The following is a 20,866-nucleotide window of genomic DNA, read 5'->3' on the forward strand; positions in this document are numbered from 1 at the left end:
GCATACCTGCATCCTCATCATCATCATCATGGACCAGTTGAGAATGTAGTACAACCTCCTCCGTTACATTACGTTTAAGTAGCTTTGGATGCCAACCTAGCTCCCCCCTTGGATAGAATAAGGGGTAAGACAACGGGTCATATGCTCCGGAGGTCACACATATACTATGCCTTTCGTTGTTGTTACCACAAAGCGTTATCCTCCGGTCAAACCTTTTTGCTAGGTCGTTGCCCTCAACCCAAATTGCAGCGACCTCAGTAGATAATGGTATATTATATTTTCTTTGGTCAAGCCTCTTATCGGTGTTTAGGTCTATCCTATAATCATCGAGGTTGTCCTTGTGTGCACCCAAACTCCTAAATTGCTGGGAGTATGGGTTTTCTTTGAGTATGTCTACTAACTTCTTCACGACATCCTGGTCCAATTGCTTGGTGGTCACCTTACGATGAGTAATGGTTGGGTCGTCATCATAGAAGTACAACTGCAAATGTTCTGGACGGGAGCTAGGCCCGAACGAGTGCACATTGTGGTAGATGGAGCCGTGCGCACGGAATGTGTACACTCCAGACTTCATGTTTGTGTAGTTCTCATCAAGGCTGACGCCAAGGGTTGTGAAGGCGAAATGACCGTTGAAGAACCGTATGTTCTCCCGAAAATGTCTAGAATCTGCATCCATGCTTGACCATAGCCTCATCAGCTCTGGGATTGGCTCCGGTTGTTTTAGTTCGATCTGGCCATTGCGACAGCAGAACCCGTCGGTCTCAGAGACAAACTTCTTGGCCTGGCAGTGTTTGCAGTTTGCTTTGAGCTTCAGGATGTGAGTGGTGTCGGGGATGTTTGTGTAAACAAATTCTAATGGATCAACCTCGCTAGGTATAGCAGACGACATGCTCCCTTCATCGTCATCATCCATGTTGTCATGATCGGACCCTACGGGCATTTGTTGAAACATAACGTTCAAAACAAAAATTACAAAATAAAAATTTTAACTACAATATAGATGCACGCTGTCCTACTTCATATTTGACCATACCTAGGTCGCGAAACATGTAGTACTCCTCATCCATCAATTCGGCTTCTGTCGGCTCATCGCCCACGATGCCGCTTTGTAAAAATTCGATGTCCTCTGGACATTCGTCGTTGCGAATGTCACAGGAGATAAGGGCATGTTAGAAGATGGTTGCTGGTAATGAGCAGAAGAAAGTGACATTAGCGATTTCTTACCTTCGATACCAATATTGTAATTCGTCTTGTTCGTCAGAGTGTCGCCATCAGATGAATCATCTTCGGCGGCCCCAGCGACTGATGATGCGCGGCAGATTAATGTGGGACATTCAGAGGTTGAGTTTCCTAGGTCTGGACGTGGGAGTGCGATGGATTCGTTGCATGGGGTGTTTTTTCTCCTAGCATAATTGGACTTCCTCTGAGCACTTGACTCCCCCTTCTCAATCACTGACATGCTTTTGCGACGTTGCATTCGCTTCTCTCGTACTTTTTCATTCACAGTTTCTCTGACATCAACAGATACCTTGTCCTTATTCCGCTGATATTCTGCACGCCTCTGCGTGTTTATTTGCTCCCTTTGCGCGTTTGTTAAATTTCTTTTCCGATCAATATCACGTTGCCTCCTAGCTAGATCATTGTCATGAGTGACAACAGACGCGTCTAAAGTTGAATGGGGAAATGCTGATGCGTCACCATCGGATTCTATATAGCTGGAGCTATTAGGGTTGGCTGGTTTCATAATGATATTAAAACATAGTTAGAACCAATATTATTTAAGACGTCTATAGTTAGAACAAATACTATAAAAAACATAATGGTGTTAATATGAAGCAAAAAACTATACGCATCGAGCATGATGGTGGCTATAAGATATGAGCAGCAAAACAAGATATGTAAGTCATGATGAAAATATAGATCATGTTTTACCTGATAACGAAAGTGGAGGTATGTTTTCATCATGAAAAAGCTTATCCTTTTTCCTCCTATAAGCAGCTCTCCGCAGGGCGTTTCTACGATCTCTCTTGAGTTCTTCGTCGGTTCTTTGCAATCTTTCTTGGGTGTTATTCAAGACCACGTCTGATGTCGTTCAAGACATTAGACACTAAAACATAACAATAACTACTATTGATGTTGTAGTACGCACAAATCGATTACCTTGTACCTCCATGTCATTAATGAGACCAGATGCGACAGTAGCTGTAGCATGAAAGGTTGTCGCATCAACCGAGTCTGATGTATAGTTGGAGCTAGTTGGGTTGGCTGGTTAATCAAATTGATGAAAACATGTGGAAAACATAGTTAGAACGAATATTATTTAAGACGTCTATAGTTAGAAACAATATTATTTAAAACAGATGTTTTTCTAATATGCAGCATTAAACTGTACGCATCGAGCATGATGTTCGCCATAAGAATATTTAGCTATGAGCAGCAAAACAAGATATGTAAGTCATGATGAAAATATAGATCATGTTTTACCTGATAACGAAAGTGGAGGTATGTTTTCATCATGAAAAAGCTTATCCTTTTTCCTCCTATAAGCAGCTCTCCGCAGGGCGTTTCTACGATCTCTCTTGAGTTCTTCGTCGGTTTTTTGCAATGTTTCTTGGGTGTTTTTCAAGACCATATCTGATGTCGATCAGGACATTAGACAATAAAACATAACAATGACAGCAATTTGATGGAGTACGCACAAATCGATTACCCGAGTCTGGTGTGACAGTAGTTGTAGCACGAAGTGTTCTCGCATCACCCGAGTCTGATGTATAGTTGGAGCTAGTTGGGTTGGCTGGTTAAACAAATTAATGAAAACATGTGGAAAACTTACACATTAATACATGAATTCGAGTACAGATTATGATGGTCCCGTAGCTTTAAGAGGACACGCTTGGTTAGTATCAATTAAAATGGATGAACCACGAATGCTAGGATGTAACATAAATTAATCTTACTTGAATTACAAAGGGGACGCACAACATCTTTCCTGTGCTTATCATCTAGCGTGGGTTTTATTAGCTGCCCCACCATATGATCTGCCCCAACATTAGTTCCTATAGTTATCCACCACGTGCGTTCAGAATGCAAAGTGAAGTTAAACATAATCACAAATAGTATGATTGTCAAATAAGTACCCGGGATCACATATAAAGGTTGTTGAACATTTGTGATATCACATAGAGTACAGCGGTGAACAATCGGCCCCTCGTCTAGATGGGTTATAAAACCATCTGACTTCTTAGGGCGATAAGATGCCCGCCTCCACGCGTTGATAAGATCCCCATGGTCTACCATTTTTACAATAGGTATGAGAGTTAGAGAACAAAAAAATTATGTGATAAGATGCACCATCAATGAAGTCTAAGAAGTCATGTTACTATAACATATATGAAACAAAGAGTAGTCAGCAAAATCACTTGTCAATATACTTACCAGTCTTTGAACAGGATGGCTGATTATACTCTTGTAACCTGACCATATCCTCCTCTTTTTTCTTCCGATAAGATTCACGCCTCTGGGCGTTGAACTGCTCCCTTGTATCGCCAAAGTTTTTATTTTCATCATTAAATGAAGCTACTGTTGCATGCTGCTCGGAAGTTTTGTCATCTGCATTACGTTAAGCGCAAAAACCAGAAAGCCCATTCAGCTAATCTGGGAGATGTCGATTTGGAAGTTGTATAAGATGCCTGTGAATACCTTGAGTATGATCTCGTAGCTTTGTCGTACCATCCTTATTATTCTCAGAATACGACGGAATCCCGTCGTTTGAAGGTTCCCGCCCTACATCTTACCAATTAACAAAATTTACGGTATGCACGAAACATTAGCAGCAATCTTGCCACAGTCTTATACCTGCATGTAAGGGTATGAAGTTTGCATTGTAGTCTCCAAGATTTATCTCGCCCGTAAGGACTGCAAGACACCATGCATGTTGATAACTTTCAGAAATGGACGTGAAGCATCATCTATAACCAATCTCCGGACAGTATTATACCTGATTCCGTCGAGTAGACGTTATCAACAATGTCAGATACGGGTATGATGCTCGCATTTTGTTCTGCATCACTCCTCCCGCTTGTAAGACCTGGGAGACATTATGCATAATGTCATATATTCACTTCTCGCAACTAAACGAAAACATGGTAGACAACATCATACCTGTAGTTACGTCATCTTCATGTTGCTGTTCCCGAACTGTGCTTTTTGAATTCCCCATCCTGCAACTACTGAATGGCAACATGGTCACTGTATTTGTTTGCTAGTCAGTTGAACCTCCAATTCATAACATGTTTAATCCATCCTTGATGCGTGTGACTCGTCTTGCGAATATTTGCTCCATCACAGCAATAAAAATCACAAGCCACCAAACAAGAGACTTGCACTTGATTGTTTCATTTTACTTCCATTCCTTTTGTGCTTCTGTCCATTTCTTTACGTGTTTTTCAGGTTGTTATGTTTCAGCTTTTTAGTTATGGAAGATGGACCACCAGATTTTAGTTTGCTTCCAAAAGTACCCGCTGCCCCTGCGTAGTCGTCTTAAATTATTGTATGGACTAAATATCTACGACATCGCTACAGGAAGAATAACCAGAAGCCATCAATGTCCTGCACTTGTTTGCTTAGTTTTATTTTGCTTACTTCTGCGCACTTCCTCAGTGTTTAGGTTGATGTGCTTCAGATTTTAATTCTGGTATAGTAGAAGAAGCAACAGATTTTGATTTACTTGCACATATACCAAACACCTGATTTTAACTTGGCTTGTCCTAGACCATGTACTCCCTCCGTAAAGAAATATAAGAGAGTGTTTATATCAATACTTTAATGCTCTAAACACTATTATAAACAAATACGCAATTGTGCTTAAGGAATAGAGTTTACAGATGGCAATTGGCAAAAAAGAAAACACAAACCATACAGTTCTTGTTCCATTTGTACATTCAGCCAGGGTTATTGTTATACATATATACTGCAATGGCACTATAATGCAAGTGTTTTTGTTGTCTCTTCTACATCTTCTACATCTCTGTACCTTCTTATAATGCAAGTATTCTACATAAATACTGCAATTGCATTTCATTCTATTGTGCAGGATGCAGGATACAACTTCGTAAATTGTTTTTGCCAATTGCCATCTTCTAGGTCTGTATGGTTTGTGTTTTCTTTTTTGCCAATTGCCATCTGTAAACCTATACTGTGTAGAACAGAAATCAATCTCGCAGGCGTATGACATGGCTGTGAGATGTATGGGCTGTGAGATGTATGAGATGCGATTTGTATGGCATTTGAGATGTATGACATGCGACGGATGTATGGGTTTGTATACCTTTTTTTCGGATCGAGGACGTGTTCTGGCAGGATCCTGGCCGTGTCCTCTTATCCTCTTCCAGGATCGGCGCCGGATCCTGGATCAAGGGCGAGGAGTTCAGCGCGCTTTTCGGATCGATGACGTGTTCTGGCCGGATCATGAACGTGTCCGCTTATCGTCGGCCAGGATCGGCGCTGGATCCTGGATCAAGGGCAAAGTGATGGAGGGCGGCGGCGACCTGATCCAGGACCCGCGCCGGATCGTCGAGGTGTTCAGCGCGGCGGCGAAGTGATGGAGGGCCGCGGCGACCTTGTCCAGGATCGAGGCGGATGGAGGACGGCGAGTGAAGCGGGGCGGCGACCTCGACCAGGATGGAGGGCGGCGAGGATGGAGGGCAGCAAAGGGATACGTAGGGCGGCGAGGATGGACGGGTACGAAGGGATACGTAGGGCGGCCAGGAAGGTAAACCTCGCTTGAGAACAGGACTCGTCGCTGGTTAACCGTCGTAGGTTTTTTTTGTCGCAGGTTTACCTTCGTACGTCTACTGAGGGTCGCACGTGGATAGGTGCGGGTCCGGGCCTTAGGTGGAGGTTTTTTCGGTTTTTGATGTTTTAGGAAGAGGTGGGAGGAGGTACCAAAATAAACCGTGGGAGGTGGGACTATAAAAAACCTGGAAGCGAGACTACCAACTGGGTAATTAGGAGTAGAGATCTGTCCCGCATCTGGCAAAACTGGGCTGGCTGTCCTGTGGGCTGCTGCTCCGCAGGCCGAAATGAAGCCCTCTGGTTAACTCGCGATTTGGGAGTTTCCAGCCCACTTAACTAACCGAGCACGTACGGTCCAGAGCGACGGATCGGCCTGCACCCGATACAAAGGACCTGATCGGTGACAGAGGGGGGATCGAGGCGCTCGCGATGCGGCCGACGCGGGTGTTGCGAGGGGATCCAATCGACGCACGCGCGATCGATCTTCCTTGGGGATCCGGCTGACGCGCGCGAGAGGATCCCGTGGCGCGCACGATGCGGGTGACGCCTCATCTGATGGAAACTGCTCCGCTGACACTTTAAAGATGCAATCACACTTCAGTTTTGGAGCGCGCATTCATGGCGGCTGCCGATCCTTTCCGATGTCGTGGAGTACAGGTACGCGTATATATTTGTATATATTCGTCCTTTCCTGTCACTCTTCGCCTACCCTTTCCACTCCAGCAGCACAACATCTTTCAGAAAGTCGAGGCAGGCCACGGCGACTGATCCCCATTGAGTGCACGACCTTCTCAGTCGCGGGGCATGCGGGTGAGGCAGGCCGTGACACTTGGATTTCGTGGGAGAAGCGAAGCAGCCCTATGGCTGTTCGGTGAAGCAGACGACTGAATCTCATCTGACGGGTTGAAAGATGCGATGAATCATCAGTTCTTGGAAGTGTTAACGACAACTGATGTGCGCTGCCGTTCACCTGCATCCTTTAGTGGAGATATACATTGTTATTTTCCTGGCCTGCAACTGCTTGATTTCATGCGCCTGAATATGCAACTTCCCGTCCTTCTCTAACTGTAGCAGCTATGGTTCACGGTTGTATTGCCCACTATCTTTATTTTTCTCTTTCCCCTACGATTCCCTCTTCCACTCAGCAATTCTTTTCTGCTAATGTCTTTCCGAACTCAATTTGTACAGGGGTTTGTCAATCCTGGATCTGGTCAACTATTTGATTCAGACAGATCATGGAGGCTGGTTCTCAAATTTTGCTTGGTGAATTCTTCAATGCACAATTTGCCATGGCTGCTGATCAGGTAATTAGTTCACTCGCAGGACTGACGCACCTCATCTCTTCATGCAAATATAATCCAACATAGTCTATTTCGTCATGTGCTTCATCCAAGTGCTAACTGAACCTCAACATAAACCAGTTGCTTGCTTTGTTTCCAAAGTTATTTTAGACTTAGAACATTTTGCTGTTTAGAGGTAGCTTTTCTGTAAAAAGTTGTCGTGCTGCTATAATACAACATGTCACGAATTGTCAAGAGAAATCTAGATAGATCTGATTGAGTTAACAAGTTTATCATGATGTAATATATGCATTGTGATACATTCTGCTATACTGGTTTGATGCTTGATTCGTCAATGTCATTTCATATTCTGAGGAGGTCTCATTCTTTGAGGGAGAACCTGATTGATGGTGAACCTAGGGACTTGGAAGTTTGCTTTGCCCATTGGTTGAGATCTAATGTAGGAATAAGACTAACTTATTTTACAACAGCACATGACCACTTCTCAAGAGAAGGCAAACTACCTACATGCAACAATTATAATCTCACTGGTATGGCTGTCTCTTTTATTTAATTTAAATAATTGGCATTACTAGCATATTTACCATTTGTAAAACAGAATAACCATTTCTTTAATTCTTCATCTTTTTATTAACTGTTAGTATATATGTAATGCTCACTCTGCTTTTGCAGGCCCCTTAAGTCATTCCAGTCCTACAATGTTCAAAAAATATGTGTAAACAAATTGATGGCTAAAGTAGACCTGAAGTTCAAGGAAGCTATCCTTATATATTTAGAATTCCATCTTTGCATACATATGTACTGGACCATCTACGATATTCATAATCTGTGTCCTAAGACAACAAGCTATACCATGATTATCTAAGCTTGCATTGTGTTGCCCGTCCTTTTTTCAAATGGATGTTCTTACGTATTTGCCCCTTGTTATACAAGCTGCACACATGAAGTATGTATTTATTATTCGATATGTTCACTTCTTAAAAGTATGTGAAATTCATATTTCATATACTTATCTACTGCTAAAAGACAACTACTGCTACAATAGCACAATAATTTTCCGCTCTTCCATGTGGATGATGGCTATCTATGTAACTAAATCTTTACCACTATTTGTGCATGATTATACCTGTTCTTCTAATAGCCTAATGTCATTCCCTTTGATACACCACTGCCACCATGGCCAATCCACCAAAAGGAGGCAGAATAGGAAAATAACATCACAAATTAAATATATGTAAATAGGCTAATGGAGTAATCGATTTATAGTAAAATACACTATTGTCGAATCAAACAAGAAGAGGATAATACTATTATTTTTGTTTTGTGAGAGCACGACAAGGAGTTTAGAACTCTCCTTTACTCCACCATAATAACCTATTTTCCAAATTATAATAATCACTTCAACAAGGGAAAGTGGAGCAGAATTTTGCCATTGTCCAAGGGATGCGATCAATGCAGACCGCGATGGATAACGTCCATTATTTGATGACTATAAAACTAGCAATGGTGTATTAACAAGAAAATCACTTTAATAAACAAAATAGATGTATTAACAACAAATGTATATCTCTCCCTAATAATAAAGCACGGATTGAGTCTCCGAATTCACCGTCATCCTCTTTTTTTTCCGTACGAGGTACTATTTTTCTTTGCGTGCTACTGACTTTAGGCTTCTGGCCTGGACCACAATATCTAATTGGGCTTCGGCTGGGCCTGCTCCATTCCACCCGCACACCATTAATCAAATAAATAAAAAACCGCAAAAATACATTAGAATACAATAGGGATCGAACTTGAGACCTAAGGATAAATACGACACATCTATACCAAGTGGACTACCATCAACTTTTGTTGTCATAGTATTAGTTATATCTAATAAGCCATCACAGATATTCGATTTTTTTTGTTATGAATTTGTGCGGGCAAATTATTGGCCCATCTAAGGTTTCTGGCGGCCCGGCGGTCGAGGCAAAAATAATTGCCGGTAAACGGAATTGAACTCTAGACCTCCTACTTATTAACTCAGCCAACCAATCTAGCTCCTGTTATGTGTTCGAGTTAATGTTGATTTACGTGTTAAATTAGTCCCACCTCGCAATCTTACATCCAATCCACCCAATTTATATATGCCTCGAGTTTCCTGGGTATCACGAAGCCGTCTAAGGAATCAAACGGGACGTGGCAGAAATAAGGAAGAAAATAGAGAGGCTAATTCGTGGGCTATACTAATAAGGAAGGAAATCAAAAGGACGTGGCAGAAATAAGGAAGAAAATAGAGAGGCTGATTCATGGGCTATACTAATAATGAAGGAAATCAAAAGGACGTGGCAAAAATAAGGAAGAAAAGAGAGAGGCTAATTCGTCGGTAAATAAGAAAGAGGCCATATGTGGTGGTCGTACTAAATTGAATGGGGCGTGACATAGAAATAAATTGGGGCCATATGTGGTGGGGGTGAAGTATAAACACATCAGGCACGCATGCTTAGGGCGACTGGCGTAAGAACTGAGAAAGAGAAAGATTGTGCTGTATTTTTTTTAACTCAAGAAAACAACCGTTTCTGGTTTTCTTTTTGGTCTTTTATGAATGTTTTATGGACCAGCCCACCCCTGCGGCCACCCCAAACGCTCGCACAGTGAGATCTTCACTTGACTTCAAATAGCTCAATTTTTATACGTACCTTGTTAGTGGCTACTTGAGATAGGATGGCTCAATTTAAATATTATCACGTTTACCAATAATTTTTGCATGACGTTTGGAAGACTAGAATTCGGAGCAACTTTTTTGATTTTGATTGCTTAATTCATAGGATGAAATATGATGAAAATCCTATCTATACACTATCTATCTTCTTCCATTTCTTTGTCCATCTCTCCATCTATTTTCTGAGATTTCAGGAGTCTGACAGATGAAGGTGGTTTTGTTGATACATGCCACCAACGGGTCACCCTCCGAGTCGTCCGATTGCTCAAATGTAATTGTTCATCCTCACTAATGTTCTCCTTACATGCCCTCCGACCACGCGCAAATGAGGAGAAGAAACATAATGAATCAAAGTCTCTTGCTTGGCTGAATCATGCCAACCTCCTGCAGTAGGCATATAGTGCTGGCACATGTGTTGTATCCATAAAAACTACTCCCTCCTTCCATCTATATAGGGCCTAATACATTTTTTAAGGATAAGTTTAACCAAATGTTAGAGCAATAATATATGACATGCAAGTTACAGGAAGCACATCGTCAAATTCGTATGTGAAAGGAGCTTTCAATGATATAATTTTCACATTATGCATGTCATATACTATTAATCTTGTCAATAGTCAAACGCGGTCTTGAAAAACGCATTAGGCCCTATATAGATGGAAGGAGGGAGTAGATTATTTATGCTCCATTGCAATGCATGAGTTCTTTTGTTCCTCCCGTTGCGACGCACGGGCATTTTTGCTAGTTCCACTTAAAGTCAATTTAAGTTCAAAATAAATGTATCCACACACCAAGTTCAATTTTTAATATTTGTCATCAAAATAGACGGGCGCGGCAACGCGCGCTATCAATGAGGAGCGCCCGCGTCCATCAGCGCGCCGCCGACCGACGGGGCGAATCCCCTGGCCACGCTGCCCTTTCCCAGATGCCCGGTCCACCGCCGCCTTCTTTTCGAGAGCCGCTCCGATCTCGACGTGGTCTACTGACGCCGCCCCTCTCCCACCAGCAAGTTCTCCGCCTCCATCTCCCTCTGCCACCGCCAGCAGCCCAGCAGTACGTGCTCCTTCTTCCCTCTGCCGCCCCGTCCCTTCTCGACGCCCCCGTCACTCACACTTCGCCTTCCGCCATAGCCCTTCCCATCATGGCCCCGACCCCCAGTGCCTCCATGTCGCCAGCCACATCTAGCCGTTCGGAACTCTTCCGATCTGAACCTGGTCGTCCTTGCCCACACATTGCTCCAATCCAAGTGCCCCGCCTGTTGGTTGGCTTTTGCCTCTTCGACGATCAGACCCGGGCAGCAAAGAGGCCGTAAAGCACCTCCTCCTCATGCCCGTATGATCACCCAAGCACTCGTGGTGGTCGTCTCCTTGTTCTTCCTCTTCACCAGATACAGGTTACAAGGAAGCTCCTGAATCGCCACCCTTTGCTTTCTCCCCTTCCTTCTGAATTATGCATAACCACAGGTCATTTTTGCAGCCAGATTTTGTTGCTCTTTTGAAGAGTCGATCAAGCCACTTCTCGCTGCATACTCCAATGTAATTTTGTCCTGGTATGAACTATGTACGAAACACATATCATGACCACTCATTTCTATTGACATTTTCTTGTAGGTGTTATTATTGACATTTGCATGATTTGATTATTGTCATTAGCAGTCCATCTGTAGCTGGTAAAGTGGGTCAAACTTATTATATCTGTGACTTACCACGTGTTTGTTGAATCAATGTTGAAAACAACAAAGGGAATAATTATCCTGTGTCTAATTTAAACGCAGTCCTACCTGAACTTGTGGCTGGCTCTCTTTTTAGTCTTGCTTACCATCTGGATTAGCCCTGATCCATCTTCATCACCATGTTTACATATACAGATGTTATTGGAATAGTATCTGGAATTTCAGATATACTGAAGGTACGATTACCTGCTAGAGCACAAGAATCAGATGAAAGGAACTTGCTGTTCACAGATATTGAGTAAGCTATTTCATATAGATCATGATACATTAAACTTATCTGTTGATTTTATGATATTTAATCCATGATGCTATGTTTAGTGGAAACACTATGGAAGTTGCACTGTGGAGAGAACATGCAACTTCCTTCCAGGCTGATAATCTATACAACCTTGGTCCGACGCAACTAATTCCAGTTCTTTTGATTGAAAATTTTATGAAAAGTTACCTAGGTATGGTCGATGTTTCAAAGTATTTATTTACACCTTTTCAATTAAGAAAGAAGCCACATGGTTATAAAAAATGTAGGCTGTTCACAATAAGTTGCAGCGATGCTGCTAAGATTTATATCAATCCAGATATACCTGAGAAGATAAATTATTGTGCCAGGTAAAAAAAGTAACTAACATTACAAATTGTAACACATATCAGTTAACTGTTGTAATATACTTACCTTTATGTTCATTATGCTGAATGCAGACTAGGTAAACAAATGCCTACCATGTCTGACAGTCATGGCAGCACGTGATGATCGGTACAATCCAACAATTAGTAATGAAAGGGCTGGCACCGTCAAGGTCGATTTCCTGGTTACCATGAATCCTAATGAATTCCAGATACATCGTACCTCTAAATAATGTTATTCTGAAGGTCGATTTCCTGATTACCATGAATCCTAATGAATTCCAGATACATCGTACCTCTAAACATTTTCTTGGGAGTTATTTACACATGTCCTACTTTCAGAATAACTATCGAATACCCAACCAACAAATGCCAATTTCATTGATTATGTTAATTTTGTAGGGGAATAATATGATGAGCACGGTCACAATAATGAGACTGGCCTCAGAACATTGGTGATTCCTCTCTTGCCAAATATGCCATAGGAAGGCATTTCAAGCTGGAAGTGCATTTGTTTGCAGCAATAAAAAATGTGGTTGTACCTCAGCTACACCAAGGTAACCTATTATAAACTTGCTGATTAACATTTTTTATTGCCACAAGCTTATTTTCACACTGTCCTACCCAGGTACAAGGCGCGCCTTATTGGTGCTGAGGAATAATCAGGGGAAGCCGAGTTTGTGTTCTTTGAAAGAGACTTGAAGTTATCATGGGCGGTGCATCAGACCGCCCATTGGCTGTTACTGTAGCTCTAAATAATGCATAAGAAAATGTTTGTTTCTATGCATGGTGCATCGTACCTCTAAATAATGTTTGTTTCTATAGCTCTGCTTTCTACGAAAATGCACTTAGATCTACTTTCTGCCAAGAATGTTTGAATCTGAATGCTATAATATCTAAATTCCTAATCCCTAGAGCTTGCATGCATTTCTTGTTTTTTCTGTTCTTTTGTTTTTGTACTATTTTAACTTTATTCTTTAGTTTGATAAAAAATTTCCGTAGAATGATTGTTGTACCCAAATGATAATCGTCATACATGTGGCATGAACTAATCCGATCCTGGCGTTTTATTTACTATTAAAAGTTGCCATCCAAAAAAAACCAGAAACTTGCCGTCTGAAAACAAAATTGTCGTCCTCAAGTCACTAAACTTGCCATAAAAAATATTTGGAGTTGTCATTTGTTTTTTTTTAAAATAAAAATTCAACTTATTAGTTAGAAATAATTTTTACATCGTCCATAAGAAGAGATACAATATCCTTCATCGGCTCCTCAAACCAATCCCTAGTGGCTGAAATTTTTGCTAACTTAGCTATTTCATGGGCCACTCTATTTGCTTCCCTAAAACAGTGTTCAAATTTAACTCTAGGAAAATCACAAGCCAAAAAGTAACAAGCATAAAAAACTGCAGCTGCCGCTCCCGCCGAGTGTCCTCCATTCTTCATTATGTCGATCACTTCCATGTTATCTGAGTTTCCAACAAGGCGATTGCAGCCCACCTTCTATGCTAGGAATAAACCAAATTTAAGAGCCAGAACTTCAGCTGTTAATACATTATCACACCATTCAATCCACCAGTTTCCTCTAACGATGAACCTTCCCTTATCATCTCTCAGGACCACACCAACTGTACCTTGAAGGAGATCATGATCGAAAGCGGCATCAACATTCAGCTTCACAAATCCCCTAGGAGGGATACTCCATCCCCCTATTTTACGGTTGCCATGTGTTCGTGCCACACGTGTGGCACTTATCAGACTCGTTCTACAGTTTCGGGTAACAAAAAAAGAATATTCTCTGATGTGAGGCAACACCAATTTCTTTCCATAAGTTCTTTTGTTTCTGTCTTTTCATATGTTTCAAATAGTACATGATCCAATGTATAGCATGGACATAAGAGCATCTCCAGCTGCGCCCCCAACATGCCCCAGACCATTTTTAGCGTCGGCGGCCAAAAAAGGCTCAGTCACGTCCTCAGGAGCCCGTTTTTCGTCGGTTTGGGCCGAAACTGGCGCCGGCGGCCCCAGGCCAAGCCCGGCGCGCTAGGGGGCGCTGGGAAAACTGATTTTGGCGTGAACGGGAATCGGCCCGCCGAGTCAGCGACACGCTGCTTCATCGTCCTCATCACCTCGGTTCCTGCGGGAATCAATGCCAAGGCTGCCGTGCCGGTCAGCCTCCCACTGATGCCTCACGAGCGGCATAGTGAAGGCGCCGCGATGCGCGTCCGGCCCGCTCCCACCACGCGGCACCTGGCGAGCAGGTTCTCACCGCCCCGCTTCGGCTATAAAAGTCGACCTCCCCGCCGGTGAACGCCACAATCGCCACACCTCGCCTTCTCTCTCGCCTCTTCTCGCCACAGAAGCCACTCTCCCCCCTCTTCTCCCCGCCGACGAGCAATGGCTGAGCGCTACATAGGCGACGCCGCGGCGGCGAACGGCTTCGGCCGACGCCGTCTTCGCGAGGACGAGGCGCGCCTCCTCTACGAGGTCGACTACCCGACACCCCCAGACATGCAGGTGCCGTGCTTGTGGAGGCTGACCGCCGGTGACGTTTCGGTGCCCTGGGTGCCCACTGCGGCTGAACGGCGCGCCGAGATCGCCTGTATCCGTTCGTCGTTGTCGGAGGTGCAGTGGAACGAGCCGAGGTACGCCGCCGATAACCACATGTTGTGGACGATGTACTTCGACCGCCGCCACGAAGACCAGGTCAGGTCCGCCAACGGCACCATTCCCGCCGGCCACCTCAACAGCGACTGACGGCGCAAATGGTGGGGCGTGCCTCGCCGCACCCCTGAGGCCGTCCTCGACCACATCGAGACCGGCAACACGCTACGCCTCGAGTACCCGGTGCCCCCGCCCTTCTCTCGCCGCTGCGGTAGTTCCTAGATGCCATGGTGAATGGAGGCGGAGACCTCCTCATCGCCGGGTTCTGGTTCGCTCTCCTTCGGGTCGCCAGTGCTCCGCCCCATCAAGTCGGAGCCACAGGAGATGCCGCTTGGGTGCCACACCCGCAGTGGCGCCCTCGTCATCAATGAGGGCGGCTGCCCCTCCCCTCATTCCCTCCGCCTCGTTCGTCCGAAGACCGAGCCGGGGTTGCTCCCCGTCAAGAAGGAGCACGTGGAGATGGCCGCCGCCGACAAGACCGCCCTCAAGTGGGCGACGACGGACTACGTCCGCGAGCAGGTGGAGCGCCAGCGCCGAGCGTACGAGAAGATCAAGGCCCGGCGCCGCGGACGCGACGAGGGCGGTGTCGTCGTCCTCGACAGCGACGACAAGGACGCACCCGGGTCATCCAACCCCGCGCGCGTCGGCGACCCTGGTCAGTGGTGTAACAGGGACGGCAGCGGCTCCGGCGGGACGCAGGGCGGCGGCGACGATGACGACGACGACGGCGACTACACCTGGTTCTACAGACTCCTCGGGATGTAGAAGGCGGGCGACGGCAATGGCGTAGTGGGCGTAGTTTGTTTTCTGTTTTTTTGTACAAATTTGAATGAAATCGCCGAGTTTGTGCCGTGTTTGTACAAATTTGAATCAAATCGCCGAGTTTGCGCCGATTTGGGGGCGAGCTGGGGGCGGCGACTGGGAACGCAATCGCCCCCACGCCGAAATAAAAGCCGGTTCGACCCCAGGCGTCACTTTTTCGGCATCGGGGGGGCGAACGGCTGGAGATGCTCTAAGATTATAGGTTGAACGTATAGCTATGACAGGGCTGGCCTCCTAGAAAGCGACAACTTGAAGCTAGCGAAGATAGAGATGACGCCTCAAAGGATGCTCGCCATCAATTGTGGTTGCATCCCACTACACCGAGTAGGATGCCTGGTACAGTACGCAAGCGCACGACATGTGGTGGCTAGGTGCGTCTACATGGGACGAGGATGGCTGAGGGCCTGGTCCCCGTATCCACACACACAAGACGCTGCAACACTTTCTTGAGCTGGTCCATGACCAGGTGGTCGCGAGGTGTGACCAGTAACCAATAATTGATAGGCTGTCGCGAGGATGACTTTAAAGAATTGATAGAGCGATTACCATGTGACATCAAACTACACATGTATCATCCGAACTCCGAAATAAACAGTTCTTATTGCGCTAGAAAACCTAAGTCCATACTCGCTCTAATCCTTGCTCTCCCTCTAATCACCAAAATGATGCATACATACGTCAGTAGCTAGGTTCAACCGATTCCACATGACACATATGTGGTGAGCAACCTACAAGTTTTTTGGCAGTATAGTGATATGGCATATGTGGTGAGCAAGTTTAAAATAACCAACCGATCCAACTCTCAAAACGTAGAAGGGGCATGCCACGTGCCACCAGCTGATCAGGTGGTGAGAAGATGGAGTCCACAAGTCATTGACCTGGAATTTTTTTTCATCTTTCCAAAGGGATCTAAAATAACAGCAAGACAACATGTAGGTGTCGTAAAATTAAGAGCGATAACATGCATATCATGGGAATATTACGGGAGCAACTAGCCCTCAGTCGACGGAGAATTAACTAACTAAAGTTGTTCATAAATAACTAAAAACATATTCAGCATTATAAGAAATTGTTCATCTAGTGCAAAAACAAATTGTAGTGTTTATTTTTAGAGTGAAGAATTAAAATCTTATAGGAATTTCAATGTTGGATCAAATGGTACTTGGTGTCAAATGATTTACTAAACCTTCACCATGCCATTGTGAAAACTCTAAACCAACGGACTATTACGAGGTGTGTTCGTTAACTAGAGGCTGATTGGTTTGTTACCAATATTTGGCAAGCAACATTTGGCAAAATAAAAAGTTGCCAACATTTGGCAACCTTTTGTGTGATTGGCAACGAAAATTGATATGCAATCGATCTCTAGCCAACGTTTAATAGTTGTCAAAATTTGACATGCTAATTTTTGGCAATAAACCAATTAGCCTCCTAATCCCCCCCCCCTGAATTTTTGGCATCAAACCAATTAGACTCCTAATCTCCACCCCCTCCCCCTCCCCCAACCTTTTGTGTGATTGGCAACAAAAATTGTTATGCAACCAATCTCTAAACATTTAACACTTGCCAAAATTTGGCATGCTAATTTTGAGCATCAAACTAATTAGCCTCCTAATCTTCACCCCTAAGTTTTTGTGTGATTGACAACAAAAATTGGTATGCAACCATTCTCTTGCCAACATTTAACAGTTGCCAAAATTTGGCATGTCAATTTTTGGCATCAAACCAACTAGCCTCCTAATCTCTGCCCCCAACCAGTTGTGTGATTGGCAACGAAAATGGGTATGCAACCAATCTCTAGCCAACATTTAACAGTTGCCAAAATTTGGCATGCCATTTTTTGGCATCAAACCTATTACCCTCCTAATCTTCATCTCTAACTTTTTGTGTGATTGGCAATGAAAATTGGTATGCAACCATTCTCTTGCCAACATTTAACAGTTGCCAAAATTTGGCTTGCCAATTTTTGGCATCAAACCAATTAGCCTCCTAATCTCCGCCCCCAACCTATTGTATGATTGACAACGAAAATGGGTATGCAACCAATCTCTAGCCAACATTTAACAGTTGCCAAAATTTGGCATGCCAATTTTTGGCATCAAACCAATTAGCATCCTAATCTCTACCCCAAATTGTTTGTGTGGTTGACAACAAAAATTAATATGAAACGAATCTCTAACCAACATTTAATAGTTGCCAAAATTTGACACTGTCAATTTTTGACATCAAACCAATTAGCTTCCTAATCTCCACCCTCCTCCCAATTTTCAGGGGGATGTGGGCCCCTCGTCATTCTTTCTTCCAATCAATGGCTTCCAATCATAAGGTCCTTGCCAGTCACTTTATAAACCCCCGACGACCGTCCACGAGCAGCAGCACCTCGTCGGTGAGCGAGCTAGCTGAACCTCCAGCCGAGACGATGGATATCTCACTACCCCTCCTCCTCCTAGCCGGCATCCTCATCCCCGTCGTCTCGTACCTGCTGGTGACGAAGCGCAGCACTGAGGAAGGGCGGCTCAAGCTGCCGCCGGGCCCGAAGCGGGTGCCGGTGCTCGGCAACCTGCACCAACTGGGCCCTCTACCGCATCGCAACCTGCGCGACCTGGCCGGGCGGCACGGCCCCGTCATGCTACTCCGCCTCGGCGCGATGACGACGGTGGTGGTCTCGTCCGCGGCTGCGGCGCGCGACGTCATGAAGGCCCATGACGCCGACTATTGCAGCCGCCCCGCGTCGCCGGGACCCGCGCGGCTCTCCTACGGGCGCAAGAGCGTCTCCTTCTCGCCATACGACGCCTACTGGCGCGACATGCGCGGACTCTTCGCCGCGGAGCTCCTCGGCGCGCGCGGCGTCGAAGCCTCCTGGGCCGCACGGTGGGAGCAGGTGGACAGGCTCATGGCCGCCCTGGGCGACGCTGCGGGGCCGGTGTCGTTGGACGAGCACGTGTTCCGTGTCGCCGATGGCGTGATCGCCACGGTGGCGTACGGGAGTGTGTACGGCGCGGAGGCGTTCGCGGGCAAGTACGAGCGGTTCCAGCACGTGCTACAGGAGGCCGTGGACATGTCGGCCAGCTTCTCCGCCGAGGACTTCTTCCCCAACACCGCCGGCCGCCTCCTCGACCGGCTCGCCGGCATCGTCGCGCGCCGGGAGAGGATCTTCAGAGACCTCGACGGCTTCTTCGAGGAAGTGCTGGAGCAGCATCGAGACCCCGCGCGCCCCAGGCCGGAGAGCGGTGGCGGCGACCTGGTGGATGCCCTCGTCAGAATCTGCAAGGAGCACGGCTTCACGAGGGACCACGTCAAGGCTGTCCTCCTGGACGCGTTCATCGGCGGCGTCGACACGAGCTCTGTGACGATCCTGTGGGCGATGTCGGAGCTGATCCGGAAGCCGCAGGTGCTGAAGAAAGCGCAGGAGGAGATCAGGGCCGTGGTCGCCGGCAACGAGCAGCGGGTGCAATCGGACGACCTGCCGAAGCTGACCTACCTGAAGATGGTCGTCAAAGAGACCCTGCGGCTGCACCCGCCGATTACGCTGCTTCTGCCGCGGGAGACGCTGCGGAGGGTGGAGATCGGCGGCTACAACGTGCCAGCGGGGTCGCGGGTGCTCGTGAACGCGTGGGCCATCGGGAGGGACCCCGCGAGCTGGGGGCAGGACGCGGAGGAGTTCAAGCCGGAGAGGTTCGAGGCCGGCGGGAGGCACGACAAGGTGGACTTCCGTGGCGCTCACTTGGAACTGATGCCGTTCGGCGCCGGCCGGCGAATCTGCCCCGCACTGGTCATGGGGGTGGCGAACGTGGAGTTCACGTTGGCCAACATGCTGTATGGCTTTGAGTGGGAGCTGCCGAAGGGGACGTTGGCCGAGAAGGTGAGCATGGAGGAGGCCGGTAGGCTGACCTTCCACCGCAAGACGCCGCTGGTGCTCGTGCCTACCCCATACGTAGTGTGACAAGCTCTGCTGCTCTGGTAGTGGTATATCGAGTTATACATCTGGCAAATATATCTTGAGTGAACTTAGTTGAACAAATGAAGAAAATTGATACATGCGCGCGTCTTTGGCTGGTAACATGAATCACTCTTTTTTATGTTTTGAGTTCCAGCACAAATTTGCTCCGAGTTTATACATCGGGTCTTGCGACATTATGGCCAGAACTTGAACTTACACCGTCATTTGGGAGAAAAATTGAAGTGATAATTACACTGTCATTACAGTGTACTAACAATGATATCTTGGGAGTTACAGTCTAGATACATACAATTCAAAGTTAAAATTAGCACTGAAACTTCTAAAATTATAGTGTATTTTACATACGTACTGTTTGTAAATTACACTTATAGATAATCTGTGATTACAGTGTATTTACGCAGAACTTACACTGATACTGTGTAAATATTAGAGTGGCATTACTGGACTTCCAAAAAATACAGTGAAAATATTACAATGGCCAAACCGATTGCACTCATGACCCACTTCCAAAACAACAAAACAGTGGTACATGAAAACAAAGTAGATCAACTGTAGAACAAAAATGGCACTGTGATTACATGAGTACGCTTTCAAATTATGAAAAAACTGCTGCATATTAGCACAGCAAGAACTGCAGATTGCCACTGTAAAAGAACTGTAGAGTACCACTGTAAATTAGTGTAATTTTGTCAAGCCTTATTTGTAATTTATAGTAGTACATTTACAGTTTTACGGTGGAATGACAGTGTAAATGTGCAGTTGAATTACGCTGTAAATCTGTAGGTTTGCAGTTTTCACACTAAGAGAGTGCTATCACCTAACTTTGACAAACCCCAAAACTATATAGAAAAATGATGTTACCCAACAAAGACAAACCAACCTAACAAAAAACAAAAATTGCACTGAAAAATACGTTGTAACTGCTGCGACTTACAGTGAGTTGCACAAGAATCACAGTGTAATTTCCTTGTGATTTACCAGTATCAGTGAACCACATAGCAACCGAAGTTGAGGATCCGGCAATAGCATGGTGTGAACCACACATAAATGATAGATCAAATTTAACTAACTAATTGCATGCACGCACCGAGAGATCTTGAAGTAGGAAGATGAGCTATTGCTGTGGATACGTACTAACCTGGTTCGACAGCCATTGCAATTCCCCGAATCAATCCACCTGAATCAGGCTCCAGCACCATAGATGAGGCCTGTGGATTACAACGAACATGAACAAAGGGGAAATGAGGTTGTACAAATTTACCAACATAAATA

The 20,866-nt window shown here is 45.4% G+C and overlaps 1 protein-coding gene across 1 annotated transcript; it reads left to right on the forward strand.

Annotated features, from left to right (window-relative positions):
* Positions 1-18,044: 18,044 nt before the first annotated feature.
* LOC119298367 (4-hydroxyphenylacetaldehyde oxime monooxygenase-like) lies at positions 18,045-19,748 on the forward strand. The gene has a single exon (XM_037575798.1). It carries the CDS (start codon positions 18,053-18,055, stop codon positions 19,574-19,576), a length of 1,524 nt encoding a protein of 507 aa, XP_037431695.1. The 5' UTR covers positions 18,045-18,052; the 3' UTR covers positions 19,577-19,748.
* The last annotated feature ends 1,118 nt before the right edge of the window (positions 19,749-20,866 follow it).

Source organism: Triticum dicoccoides, chromosome 5A (genome assembly GCF_002162155.2).
Source record: "Triticum dicoccoides isolate Atlit2015 ecotype Zavitan chromosome 5A, WEW_v2.0, whole genome shotgun sequence".
NCBI lineage: Eukaryota > Viridiplantae > Streptophyta > Magnoliopsida > Poales > Poaceae > Triticum > Triticum dicoccoides.

Bases quoted from the DNA above. Each gene is read 5' to 3' on its own strand.
- LOC119298367 (XM_037575798.1), top strand. From the start codon at position 18,053: ATGGATATCTCACTACCCCTCCTCCTCCTAGCCGGCATCCTCATCCCC.